At 38.4% G+C, this 14,952-nt stretch overlaps 1 protein-coding gene across 1 annotated transcript in view; it reads right to left on the bottom strand.

The window, feature by feature from the left end:
- Positions 1–6,836: 6,836 nt before the first annotated feature.
- The window catches only part of LOC106875199 (endoribonuclease LACTB2), a 24,330-nt gene continuing 16,214 nt past the window's right edge, over positions 6,837–14,952 (bottom strand). Inside the window, exons 4-7 of the mRNA XM_014923242.2 lie at positions 13,802–13,904; positions 11,704–11,928; positions 10,147–10,228; positions 6,837–8,607 (exon numbers count right to left, since the gene is read on the bottom strand). Coding sequence (XP_014778728.2) covers positions 8,543–8,607; positions 10,147–10,228; positions 11,704–11,928; positions 13,802–13,904 — 475 coding nt within the window. The 3' untranslated portion in view covers positions 6,837–8,542. The remainder of the gene's footprint in view (positions 8,608–10,146; positions 10,229–11,703; positions 11,929–13,801; positions 13,905–14,952) is intronic.

Raw genomic sequence — 14,952 nt, 5'->3', positions numbered from 1 at the left:
TTTGACTGTGGCCATGCTGGAGCACCGCCTTTAGTCGAGCAAATCGACCCCAGGACTTATTCTTTGGAAGCCTAGTACTTATTCTTTCGGTTTCTTTTGCCGAACCGCTAAGTTACGGCGACGTAAACACACCAGCATCGGTTGTCAAGCGATGTTGGGGGGACAAACACAGACATACAAACACATACACACATACATATATATATATACATATATACGACAGGCTTCTTTCAGTTTCCATCTACCAAATCCACTCACAAGGCATTGGTCGGCCCGAGGCTATAGTAGAAGGCACTTGCCCAAGATGCCACGCAGTGGGACTAAACCCGGGACCATGTGGTTTGTAAGCAAGCTACTTACCACACAGCCACTCGTATATAAATACATGCAAACATATAGTTTCATTATATAATCTTATTGTTGCCTGCATTCATAGTGTTAATAAAATGCTGGTTATAGTACTCAGATATTGATGACCTTCCCTGACCTGCTGTAAAGGTATTGATTTTTTTTTTTTTTTTTTTTTCTCACAACCTGCATATTACGAAACAACATTTCAATCAATATATCGCACCTAATTGTAAAGGAAGACACCTATGTTCCAGTTTAAACTAAGATGGTAAAAAGAAAATCTTTATAAGGTTTGCTCACTCTGCTAGAAATAGCAGCCAACTCACCCCCAAATACACCTATTATTCTTGAAAGGAAGGGGTCGAAATATACCAATGTATGAGAAATGGATGGGATGATCATGTCTTTGCTCATAGTCTGCTCAGTCAAGACAGCCCTGGGGCTAAGCAACAACAAAAACAACAATTAAGGGAGCTGTTATCAACAGACATTCTCTCCTGCTCACACTTTCTCTTTATTTTTCTTCCTGCCTTTGTTTCTCTCTTTCCACACATATATCATGTGTGTGTGTGTGTGCGTGTGTGCTATCAATTTTGACCCTTACTTCCTCTTCCTCTGTTCCTCATCAGTCCCTCTTTCTCCTTCCCTATATTCCATTTCATATGTTTTGTTTATTAACTCATCCCCCTCTGATATGTTCTCCATCCTTCTCCTCCTTACTCATAATCCTAGCAATCCATCCAGGAGAATTGTAAACTGAATTAAATCACTTATAAGTCTAGACGAAGACATCATAAGCTCTGGTGAAGGCAAACCATCTAGGAGGGCAGATTAAATTACTTGCATAGAGTGGAGATCAGATTCTGTACACAATAATGAAGACAACCTATCTTACAGAGCAGCCACTCTGAATAAAAAACAAGAGTGGTGAGGATACATTGGTCTTGAAAGACAACCACTTTAGTGCTGGTGGCACATAAAAATGTGCCCAGTCTACACTGAAAAATGGTTAAGGAGAAGAAAGGCATCAAGCCTGTAAAAAAATGCTAAAATCATGCACTATTTCAATTCACTGATTGTCCCTAATCCAGTATGCCCTAATAATAATAGAACCTAGTTTTATACACAGGACTAACACCCAATATGTTCAATAATGGGGTAGCTAGAGAGAAGCATCTGTGTACGTGAACCCCTGAACCATGATCAAGTGATTGTACATTCCTTTTCAAGCGCAAGTAAGATACATCAAACATTAGGCCTCCCGCCAAGAGGGAGCCTCTTCTTATCCTATCAGATAAAAATCCTCAGAGCTGTAACCATTAATGTGATTTGTCCCATTAATGTGATTTGTCCCATTAATGTAATCTACCTGACATTGTGACACAGTGACAAGTATCAGGTGAGTGACAAGTATCACAATGACAAGATCAGGTGAGATTATAGACAGGCTTGAGCAGAGAAAAGTAGATGCGTGTTGTGTGCAAGAGATAAGATGGTGTAGTGTCTCAGTGAGACTCCTCACAAAGAACACCAGTACAAATTCATGTGAATAGGTAGCAATGCTATTTTAGGGAGAGAGGACATTCTAGTGACTGAAAACTGGTAAGATAAGGTAACTGAAGTAACCAGAATATGTGACAGAGTAATAACGCTTAGACTAGTTGCAAGAAAAGCAACAGTGACTGTTGTCTCTGCCTATGCTCTACAATTGAGTCTGTCTAATAACTTGCTTCTCTAAGAATCTCCAGCATGCCACCTTGCAGACGGAAAATATAACATCATTATCTTGGATAGTGACTTCAACAGATATGTTGGCAGCATCATGAGGGCTACACTGGAGTCCATAGTTGTCATGGATATGTTTCTAGAAATTAGGAGAGATCAAGGTTTCTGATGTTTTGCAATGCAAATGAACTAAACATCTGCAACACAAATTTTAGGAAATCAACCAACCAGCCTCTAGATCACCTTCCAATCAGATGAACATGCAAGCCAGATAGATTTCATTCTAACCAGAAATTGGGCCAGGCAACTGATTGTATGTACCAAGCCCCTGATGAAGACTATACTGCGCAACATAGACTGATGATTAGTGATTTCAGAATATGAGTTTGAGAGATTAAAACAACCTGGAAGAAGGTGTGAAAGCTAAAAGGTCCTTCTGTTAAGTATATGATCAGAATGATTCTAAATGATATGCTATAATGAAGAAGGAGAGATGACAGAAACTATAACTGAATGTTTCTAAGTGATAGCTTGCTAAAAGCAGTGGACTAGGTCTGTGGCTGAAGCAAGATATCAGCTAAACAAAAGTAACATTGTGGGGAAAGACTACAGTGGATAGGGTAAACACAAACTAAAAGAAAGGCTTGGAAAGAATGGAAGGAAAAGAACAACAAAAAGGAATACCGTGTTACTAGTAGAGAAGATAAGACATACTTCATGTTTGTCCCACTAATGCTCTCTTCATAGTAAAACAACTACAAGAAAAGTTCCTAACCAAAAGTAAACCTCCATACCTGATATTTATTAAACCTTTTTTAGCATCTGTTGAATCGAGAGTGTACCATGATTTATAGTCTGGTAGTTGAAGAACAGCTGGTGAGATTTGTGCAAGCTGTGTACAAAGATGCAATCAGCAAAGTGAGAGTTGGAAATGAATTCAGTGAAGAATTTGGAGTGCATGTTGGTATCCACTAGGTCTCAGTTCTTAGCCTCCTCCTTTTTATATAGACCTCCAGACCATAACTGAGGAGTTTAAGACCAGCTCCTTATGGGAGCTCCTATATGCCGATAACCTAGTGCTAATAGTTGAGACCATGGAAGATTTAGAGGTAAAATTCCAGATGGAGAAAGAAAATTTAGAATAAAGAAGCCTGACAGAAAAATTAAAGAACACCAAGGTTTTAGTAAAAAAGAAGATAGGATAATGATACCAACAGGGAAATGGTTTTGTTCAATATGCAGAAAAGGAGTAAGTAGAAATTTAGTGGAAGCGCAATGGCCCAGTGGTTAGGGCAGCGGACTCGCAGTCGGAGGATCGCGGTTTCGATTCCCAGACCAGGCGTTGTGTGTGTTTATTGAGCGAAAACACCTAAAGCTCCACGAGGCTCCAGCAAGGGGTGGTGGCGACCCCTGTTGTACTCTTTCACCACAACTTTCTCTCACTCTTTCTTCCTGTTTCTTGAGTAATGCTGTGATGGACTGGTGTCCCGTCCAGCTGGGGGGGGGGGACACATACACCATAGAAACTGGGAAACTAGGCCCATGAGCCTGGCTAGGCTTTAAAAGGTGCAAATATAAATAAAAGAAATTTTATACAGTGTAACTCATGTGATATAGCAGAGCACAAGAGGTATAGTGGAATCAAAGACAGGCTAACAGAGGATAGAGATTTTGTTTGTGGATCATCATCAGCATCATCATCATCATCATCGTTTAACGTCCGCTTTCCATGCTAGCATGGGTTGGACGACTTGACTGAGGACTGGTGAAACCGGATGGCAACACCAGGCTCCAATCTAAATTTGGCAGAGTTTCTACAGCTGGATGCCCTTCCTAACGCCAACCACTCAGAGAGTGGATACAAACACAAATTCAATCTGCATTAGGTGCAGGTGTGGCTGTGTGGTAAGAAGCTTGCTTTTCAACTACATGGTTCCAGGTTCAGTCCCATTGTGTGGCACCTTGGGCAAGTGTCTCCTACTATAGCCTCAGGCTAACCAAAGCTTTGCAAGTGGATTTGGTAGAGAGAAACTGAAAGAAACCTGACGCATATGTATGTGTGTGTGCGCACGTGCATGCATGTGTGTGTGTTTGTCCCCCGCCACTGCTTGATAACCGGTGTTGGTGTGTTTATTTCCCCCACAGGCATATTAGATGCATCAGGATTTCAGCCGCTCATATTTAGAAAAAAAGACTCTTTGTCTACATGCTTTAATGCATTCATATCAAAGCATGTAAAATAAGTTCAAATTTGCGTATAGGACCAGGGGTGACATTTTTCAGACATTTTGCAAGGAAAAAAAATACGTCTTATATATATATCATCAAATAAGTTAAAAACCAAACAAAAATATCTTCACCAGTTTATCTACCTAAGAAAAAAGCAAAACTAATTTGCACCATGGACTGGATGTATTATATCGAGTCACCTATGTTTCTAACTGGGAAATAAAATGTGTCTCTAAAACACAAACTGCAACAAATATTTAATTAAGATATGTTTTCGTAATCTGCTTTTTCTTTTAGGATAATTAAACGGTAAAATATTGGATCTACTAAAAATACTTTCCCTTCGTTGTAAATTATCTCCCCTACATCAACTTATTTGACTATATCTTGTTCATTGAAATTTTTCTTTCGTACCTTAGAAAGTGAGCTGATATAACCAGTAGAATATCAGAAAAAAATTCCTGCAGTATTTCCTCTAGTTCTTCAGGTTCTGCGTTCAAATCACGCTGAAATCGACTTTGCCTTTCAACCCTCCAGGTTTGCTAAAATAAACTACCAATTGAGCACTGGGATCGACACTATTGATTAACACCCCTCCCCTCAAAATTGCTGGCTTTGTACCTAAATTAGAAGCAACTCTTTAAGAGTGATGGATTGGCAGAATCGTTAGAGCATTGGTCAAAGTGCCACATGGTATTTAGTTATGACACTTTACGTTCACAGTTCAAATCTTGCCAAAGTCAACTTTGCCTTTGATCCCCCATAAGATCAATAAAATAAAGTACTAGTCAATTACTGGGATTGATGATATTAATTCCCTCCCCAAAAAACCTAAATTTTAAACAATTTATTGTGAGGAGAAAAACAGGTAAGCTATGAGCAGTCTATGCAAGCATAACTAGAATGGAGGATAAAGTTAGTTCAATCAGATTGACATTCAATTTTTATTTTCTGCTGATTGGTGTTTGAAAAAAAGACATGATAGGGAGGACATTCCACGGCGATGCAGAATCTTGAAGAAAAAAAATCCAAATGGTAAACTAAGAATCTGTGATATACAGTAAGGATAACAAAAAGAAGAGAGGCATTTAGTTGTTAATTGTATGTGGTAGGGGAGCAGTGATAAAATACCAGATAGTGGAAAAATAAATTTAAATGAAAGAAATCTATCAATAGGTACCTAAGACAATCAACATCTTACTGTTCTTGCGTTGTCTGTTTAATTCTCCAAACTGTTCCTTTACGTACAGGTAGCTAGCCCACTTATGCGTACCTTTCCTTCTTTGGACACAAAACCCTGCTTGCGAAGACCTGTTGAGGCAAGTGAAATCAAAATCGAAAATTGAACCAAATTTGTTGATTGGCACCCATGCCAACCTTCCTTCATTGGACACTAAACTCAGCTTGCAAAGACCTGTTGGGGCAAGTGAGATCAGATTGAAACTGAACCAAATTTGATGACTGGCACCCGTGCCAGTGGAGCGCTAACAGCACCATCTGAGCAGGATCACTGCCAGAGCAGCGGTCTCGCTTCCATGCCGGTGGCATATAAAAAGCACCATTTCAGCACGATCGTTTCCAGCTTCGCCTTACTGGCCCTAGTGCCAGTGGTATGTGAACAAAACATTGGACTGACTCCTGTGCAGATGGCACGTAAAAAAACACCATTTGAGCATGGCCGTTGCCAGTACCACCTGACTGGCCTTTGTGCTGGTGGCACGTAGAAAGCACCCACTACACTCTCGGAGTGGTTGGCGTTAGGAAGGGCATCCAGCTGTAGAAACTCTGCCAGATCAGATTGGAATCTGGTGTAGCTATCTGGTTCACCAGTCCCCAGTCAAATCGTCCAACCCATGCTAGCATGTGACAGGCCCTGCCTGAATCATCAAATCTTTCCTCTTTCTCACAGCAGTGAAATGTCTAAAAAAGCTTGTCAGACTGCCTCATGATCCCAGCAGACAGGAAGCTACATAGAAGAGGTAAGAATGTGCCAGTAGTCATAGTCAAGTGCTCTTTCACACCAGTGTCTACCAGAATACATTGTCCCTGATTTGTCCCAGCAGTATTCAAGAGTAGGGTGTACCTGGAGTGGATCATCAACTGGTAATGAAGGACTCTTTGGCCCCTGAATCTGAAATGGCATTTTTGTGAAGCTGCTTTTATGTGTCATATGTGTCTATCACTGTTTGAGGCCAGAGATTGTAAGGTTCAGCTTTCACAAAATGTATAGATTGTTACTGGAAAAACGATTTAGAAGTCATTCAAAAAGGTATTTGTAATCAAAGTTTATGTAAAAAAATATAATACATAATTTTGTATGTGTGTGTATATATATAATAATTAATAGTGACATATAAATACAATAAAAATACAAGTGCTTTTATACATCATATGAGAGACCCTCTAATGCAGTATTTTGTGTTTTAATACAACTTCCAGATTAAGTCCAAGATCAGGATTGCTTTTTGGTATATATATTTAGATATTTACATACACAGGGTGTCCCCAAAAAGACGAATATACACATAGAATGATTTTTAATCAGTGTTTATTAAAATAGTTTTCATTTTCAAAATTTAATATAAACATTTACAGAATTTCATCTTATTTTTTTTATGAATGCCTGTTTTCAAACTTATGACTGTTCTGGCCCAGGCATTGCTGATAACACAAAGCAATAGAATTGCAAACATCAAGAAACATTACGTTCAGTATTTGTGTGCATTCTCATTCAATGGCTGCACTCAATTCGTTAATTGTTGCCAGTTTTGCACCTTAAACATCACAGTTCATGTTTACTCAAATATTTGCAAGACTGGTTATGTCAGGAATTAGTGAAATACATTAGCAAACGAAATACAATTTTCGAACCATTGTGAAAGAATTTGCTTGTAATATTTAAAGAATAAAAATAAATTAATAGAAATTCAACATGGAATTATTATGGAATTTGCATTGCTAATGTCTTCTAACTGCAATATTTGATTGCATAAAAGATACACAGGATATTAGACATGCACCAACTTCAGAAGCACATATTCAGATTAAAAAAAAGTTTTTAGGGCATTAAAGCTTATGAAGGAGTTTAACTACGGATATAAAACCTAGGTTGATGTTTTAGAGACATTAGGTGGGGGGGGGGAGTCTTATGTGCCATCAGATATGGTACCAAAAGGTAAAAAAAATGAATAGACAACAAATATAGATCTCGAATTTTGGCACAAGGCCAGCAAGTTCAGTGAAGGGGTAACCCAATTAAATCAACCCCACTGCTTAACTGGTATTTATTTTATTGACCCTGGAAGGATGAAAAACAAAGTCAACCTCAGCGGAATTTGAACTCAAAGACAACAAATATATTTGTTTCAAATTTTGACACAAGGTCAGCTATTTTAGGGGAGGGTTTGAGTGGATTATGGCGACCCCAGTGTTCAACTGGTACTTATGTTATCGATCCTGAAAAGATGAAAGGCAAAGTTGACTTCAGCAGGATTTGAACTCCAAACGTAAAGATGGACGAAGTGCCACTAAGCATTTTGCCCAGCATGCTAACAATTCCGCCAGCTTGCTCCCTTAAAAGACAACAAATATTAAAGCATAAAAGTGGAATATTTGGTTAAAAAAGCTGATGATTAAAATTGATTCGTTTTCTTTTATTCATGCAAAATAAGTACATGTGTATATAAGTAACATGTATATTAAGTAACACGTATATTAAGTAACACGTATATTAAGTAACATGTATATAGTAACATGTATATAGTAACATGTATATAGCAAATTGGCTTCTTAACAGCAGACTAACACAAGCTTCTAAGTTCATAAAGAACTAATTTGGACTTGAATTTCTTATAACAAATTCGAGAAATGCTAATACGAAAGTATAAAATCATATTAGTATTGACCAAACTATCTCGTGTTGTATTTAGTTTTCCAATGTATTTCACTGGTTACAATTCGTTTCGTTTTGTTTTATCATACGAATGATACCATCTTTCGCATTGATAATGAAACATTCTACAACAGAATTCAGAGACAAAATAGTTATTGTCAATTTACAGGTTCGTCATCTCAGAGCGATAAACACGATTCAAAGGGAGATAATTCTCACGCAAGTGCCTTCATGCATACGTCAGAGACACAGACAGACAAACAAACAGAAGAAATTATCAAACTCATTTTAAATATAAGCTTTAAACACCGGATTGAAATATTTTTGTTGCTGTATGTATTCATATTACAAACTATGCTTGATTTCTTTAAACATTGACCACTTTTTCACATCACCATCATCAACAAAACCTGCAAAGAAATAAAAGAGAAACACAGCTGTTACCATTTTCTAACTGAATTAAGTACATGATTTAAACATCAGAAATAATTTTTATAATATCAGAACACATATGTTTCACTATTCTCTTTTTATTTCCAGAATATTCTATTTTTATTTCCAGAATATTCTATTTGAATGGTCTTTTAGCATAAGAAATTTGGACTATTAGGTTGGGATTTTTTTTTTTTTTTCTTGAACCCCCTTGGCACTCTGTCAGTTACGACAATGATGGTTCTAGTTGATCCAATTCATGGAACAGCCTGTTCATGAAATTAACATGGAAGTGGTTGAGCACTCCACATTCACACGTACCCTTCATGTAGATCTCAGGGAGATTGAGCATGACACAGAAGGTGACAAAGCTGGCCCCTATGAAATGCATGTACAACACATTGTTGCCAGCTGAGTGGACTGGAGCAAGGAGAAGTAAAGTGTCTTGCTCAAGGACACAAGGCACTACCGGGAATTGAACTCACAATGATATGACCGTGACCTGAATACCCTAACCACTAAGCCATCTACCTTCACTCTTGAGTCCTAGGACTTATGGGGCTGGTTACCTGGTTTCCATGGCTTATAAGTGACTGGGATCACAACACCCCCCTTGAATGGAATGCTGGTCAGTTGCAGGATTCAAGGCCAGCAATTTTGAGAAACTGACCTCGCCTGTACTGGTGCCACACAAAAAGCACTCACTTCACTCTGCAGGGCGGTTGGTGTTAGGAAGGGCATCCAGCCGTAGAAACTCTGGCGGCGGCGACGGCGACGATGACGACGATGATGATGGGACAAAACAACTTCACCACTATTTGACTGATATTTTATTTTATCAACCCTGAAGGGATGAAAGGCAAAGTTGACCTTGGCAGGATTTGAACTCAGACTGTAAAAGCTGGAAGAAATGCCACTAAGCATTTTGTCCAATGTACTAAAGATTCTGCAGCCAGGGCTGTCTTACAAGCATTGTAGGTCCCTAACCAAATCAATGTACTTGGCCCTTTAGCATTAATTTAATGACAGCGAGGCAAAGCATACATAGATTGGAATTGGACCCCTAGACCTGTGAGGCTCCTGAGCAACAGCTCAATGTGCCCCAGCCTTTAGACAGCACTACTGCCACCTGGCATCAAGTGAAATGAAATACAAAATACAGGTGTGTTACTACAAACATCTGCAAGTTGCTGTAGGTTTGAACCCAAAACCACATGGTTGCACTGATGAAGACCTTTCCAACCTATGCCAGCTGTAGAAAATCTGCCTTGATACACAGGGGAAAAAATGGTCATTAAAATGATGATACTGATGATGATGATGATATGTGTTTGTCTTTTCATCGTATCTTGTAATGCTATCCAGCTGTAGAAACTCTGCCAAATCAGATTGGAGCCTAGTGCAGCCATCCGGTTCGCCAGTCCTCAGTCAAATCGTCCAACCCATGCTAGCATGGAAAGCGGACATTAAACGACGACGATGATGATGATGATGATGATGATGATATGTTTACTTACTAATTTTGTTTTCTTTCAAAAGTTTTCCAAGGTGTAAGTTTATGTTGTTCTCTGCAGCTTTATGCAGAGAGGCTGCAAGATCCTGAAATTAGAGAAATTAGTTGAAGTAAAACTTCCCAGATTATATTTTAAAAAGTCTAATAAATAAATATGATACTATAACTATCATTAAAAACATTGTAAGTTTAAAGTCGTTAAGCCAGATACTTTATCACAAATATTCACAGTAAGACAGGAGTCCAAAAATAAACTGAAGTATCCCAAGTTATTAATAGTACAAGGGACATAATTCATATCTAATTACAAAGGACCAGAAAAGGAACTGGGCAGTAAGAGATGCATGAAGTGTAATTATTGTCATCATCATCATCATCCTCAAGGAGGAAGCATGGTTTAGTGGTTAGAGTATATGCCTCCTAACTGTGTGGTTGTGAGTTCAATTCTCAGTGAGGTGTTGTGTCCTTGAGCAAGATGTGATCTAAGTTGAAACCTTCCATTAAAACTTCATATTGTTATGCCGCACGCAGCCTCCAAAATTCACCTACAACACGACAGTCTGTGTCTGATAGCTCAGAAGCATGTATGCGAGCTCAGCGAACCGACTTTCTTAGAGTGGAAGAAGCAGTAATCAAAGAAGTCAGAAGTATTGAAAATAACAAACAAAACCGTTGAGTATAACCAAAATACAGGAACTTTAATTAAGAAGCCAATAAGATATATGGAATAAATAAACAGATCTTTAGAGAGTTTTTAGAGAGTTCTTTCATTTACCTCTGAAATGTGTAGACTTCTTTGGTGAGCTCTTCTTTTATTTATCAGTCTAATGATTTATTTTCTATCTATATATTTATTTCTATTTTCTTCGACTGGACTTGTGTTACTTCCGAATTTACAGTATCATTCCGCCTTCTTTACGTTGCCAAGTTCACTATTTTCGCAGCCAGTTCAAAACCTTCCACCGTTCACATTAACCACCGAAACTAGCTTCATACTCGATACTAAATACTGTGTCGACTGTTCCACACGACTTTTGCCTGGCCCCATCTCACACATTGACCGCATGGCACCGGCTATTATATAAAAAAAACGCCCAAGTTGACTTTCATCACATCACCCATTGCACATCGTCGTCCAGCACGAACTCGCTTGCGACGAACTTCCAGCTCAAACTCACTCACCACGTGGGCAATAGTAGTCTTTATACATCACCCACAACATAAAAGCACACCAAAATCATACCCCTAAGCTTTAAACAGTCACGTAACCACAAAGAATTACTTTTCGTCTTTGCTTGCAAAACCAGAGAGTGGCATTCTAATTCACATCATACAAATGAGAAATTATATTAATATAATTTTTTCCATTCATAACAATATTAATTTATCTTCCAAACACACACATGGCCTAATAATCCTTTCTTGCTAAGGTTGACTTTCATCCTTTCAGGGGCGATAAAATAAGTACCAGCTGAACACTGGGCTCAATGTAATCAACTAGCCTCTTTCCCCAACGTTTTAGGTCCTGCTTCTATAGTAGAAAGACAGAATTATTTCTTACCTTATACACTTTCTCTCTAATTTCTTCAACTGTCAACATATTTCCTTGGTTTTCTTTCAAATGGTTTAATATTTGAGATTCTCGCTCTTGTCTGTGTTGAATATAATTTTCTACAAATGGTATTGGTTCACAGACCACTGGACCATGACCAGGAAAAATAACAGACGGCTTTAAGTCAAGGATAACCTGCAGTGATTTCATATAAGAATGTAGGTCTTCCATAACCTGAAACATATGAGAAATGTGCTTGTGATGAATCTTTTGCCATCCCATTTCAATTGTACACACACACACATGCAAACATACCTCTCTTTTACACACACATATACTCACACTTCAAACGCCGTTTATCAGGTTTCTCATTCCTTCCTTCATTATTCATCTATCACTCCTTCCTTTCTCATGCATACAATACTCTCTTTACCACTTCGTTTCATCTTTCTCATCGTCATTACTTTCTCTCACTCCCTCTCTGTCATGGCTATTACTCTTGTATCTTTACTTCATTGGACACTAAACTCTGCTTGCGAAGACCTGTTGAAGCAAGTGAATTTGAAACCGAAATCGAACCAAATTCAACAACTGGCACCCATGCCAACATCTCCTTCATTGGACACTAAACTCTGCTTGCGAAGACCTGTTGGGGCAAGTGAAATTGAAATCATAATTGAACCATATTCGATGACTGGCACCTGCGCCAGTGGAGCACTAACAGCATTGTCCGAGCGTAATCATTGCCAGAGCAGTTGTCTGGCTTCCATGCTAGTGGCCTGTAAATAGCACCATTTGAGCATGATCATTACCAGCGTCGCCCTACTGGCACTTGTGCCGGTGGAACATTAGAAATTCATTCGAGCGAGGTCGTTGCCAGTGCCACTAGACTGGCTCCTGTGCAGGTGGCATGTAAAAAAAAAAATCCATTTTGAGCGTGGCCGTTGCCAGTACCGCGTGACTGGCGCTTGTGCCAGTGGCACGTAAAAGCACCCACTACACTCTCAGAGTGGTTGGCGTTAGGGAGGGCATCCAGCTGTAGAAACTCTGCCAGATCAGATTGGAGCCTGGTGCAGCCATCCGGTTCACCAGTCCTCAGTAAAATCGTCCAAGCGGACATTAAACGATGATGATGATGATGACTTCTCCTTCACTGTATTAGTATTTCATCTCCTCTCCCTTCACCTCTCATACAATATATATATATTTGGATTATTTTTCTGTTTAAGAGCAATCAGGTTCATTTTTAGTATTCTCGTTTGTGAGAGCAGTCGAGTTATTTCAGATATTCTCATTTCAAAAAACATGTCTGGCTAATTGTTGAGAGGACATGGGTGTTGCCTTGGCAGAGGTTTGTGCTCTCTGAGCGCTCGTTATTATTGATATGATTAAGACAGCAAGCTGGCAAAGCCGTTAGCATGCTGGACGAAATGCCTAGCGGTATTTTGCCCCTCGTTAAATTCTGAGTTCAAATTCTGCTAAGGTCGACTTTGCCTTTCATCCTTTTGGGGTCAATAAATTAAGTACCAGTGAAATTCTGGGATCAATGCAATTGACTAGTTCTGTCTCCTAAAATTTCAGGCCCTCGTGCCTATAATAGATACGATTATTATTAGTATTATTATCATTATTATTATTATTATTATCATTATCATTATTATTATCATTATCATTATTATTATTATTATTATTATTATTATTATTATTATTACAGATTTAGTAGACAGAAATTAAAAGAAGCTTGTTATATGAGCAATATGTATGCATGCATGCATGCATGTGTGTGTGTGTGTGTGTGTGTGTGTGTGTGCGCACGCGTGTTTAAGTGTCTTGCTCTGTCTTGACATTGCATTATAGTTGTAAAATAAGTGTCAATGTCATACAAACAATGTCATTCATATCCAGTCATCCATGAAAACATGTCTGGCTAAGCAGAAACATTGAGGGTTGTGTGACAGGAAGTGCAAGCATGGAACAGTGAACATTAAAATGACGATGATGGAAACAGCAGCGAAGGCTATGACAACAAGAAGAACAATGCCAATGATACTAATCTTAGATTTTCGTAAGTAAAGGTTGGAGAAATGATAATATATTCATTACTTACTGTAGTTCCTTCACCAAGGACATTATCTCCTGAAAAAACCACTCCCTCTTCTTTCAGTTGAAGTATTATATGGTCTTCAGTGTGTCCAGGTGTGTGGAATGCTCTACAAATAGGAATTTATAATATCAATCTATCTTTCTGGTGTCCTATTTTCACAAGAGAAAATAGATAATTTAGATTTTCATAACTCTAGCCTTTTACCACTGTGTCTCCCAATCTCTCTACTCTAATGACATTCAAAACTTATCTTAGTATATCAAATTACCACCATTCACTCGACTATGGCAGTTATTTACAGTTATTTGTTTTGTTTAAATATCACGTTTTGTGAACAACACTATTTTTCATTGCAGCTTCCAATGAACCAATCACTAGTTCACTTCATTTATAATGGCCAAAGAGAGCAAGGGAGGGTCTATACAACTTAGAACAAATACCATGAGGTATTTTTGTTCAAAAGCACCAGCTTATCAGTTTTCTTGCCAATGTTTACATTTCCTGATATAAGCAATAAATTTACATATTTATATTTACAGTGTAGCAAGTCATAAAAGGCAGCAATATGACGTAATTGTTGTTTGCCTGAACAACCAAAATTCTTCGTAATCCCATTGGTTGAAAGTACAGCCCATGTACGAATTCTAAACTTTTGTCAAAGAAATCTTTCACAAAATATGGTTCCTAGAATTCGGATATGAACAGTTATAAAAACCCTGATTTTGGGGAAATTACTCAGTGATCGTAGGATGTTACTAAACTCCACAACACTCACAATAGTGATCGTTGGATTTATACCAATGTCTTTTGCCAATGAGGAACCTGGATAAAGATCCATTCCACCATACTTCTTGAATGCAGCATACATCAACACATCTCCTTTCAAGCATCTCAACAATCTCAGAAGACCTATCTTTCAATGTGCCTACACTGACAGTGCCAACTCTGAGGGAATGTGTGGGAAGGTAGGCGGTAACAATGGAAGTGGTAACTGTAGCTATCGGCATCTGAAAAGAAGGTTCTAACTGACATTTGCCAACACCATCATTCAAGTTACACTTGCTACTCCATTGGACGTGGGTGCTATACCAGCATTATTACAGCAATGTTAGTACAGATACAAGTACAAAAATATATATATATATATATATATA

Source organism: Octopus bimaculoides, chromosome 4 (genome assembly GCF_001194135.2).
Source record: "Octopus bimaculoides isolate UCB-OBI-ISO-001 chromosome 4, ASM119413v2, whole genome shotgun sequence".
Classification (NCBI taxonomy): domain Eukaryota; kingdom Metazoa; phylum Mollusca; class Cephalopoda; order Octopoda; family Octopodidae; genus Octopus; species Octopus bimaculoides.
The sequence above is the reverse complement of the archived record's forward strand: the minus strand, read 5'-3'. Positions and strand labels throughout refer to the sequence as shown.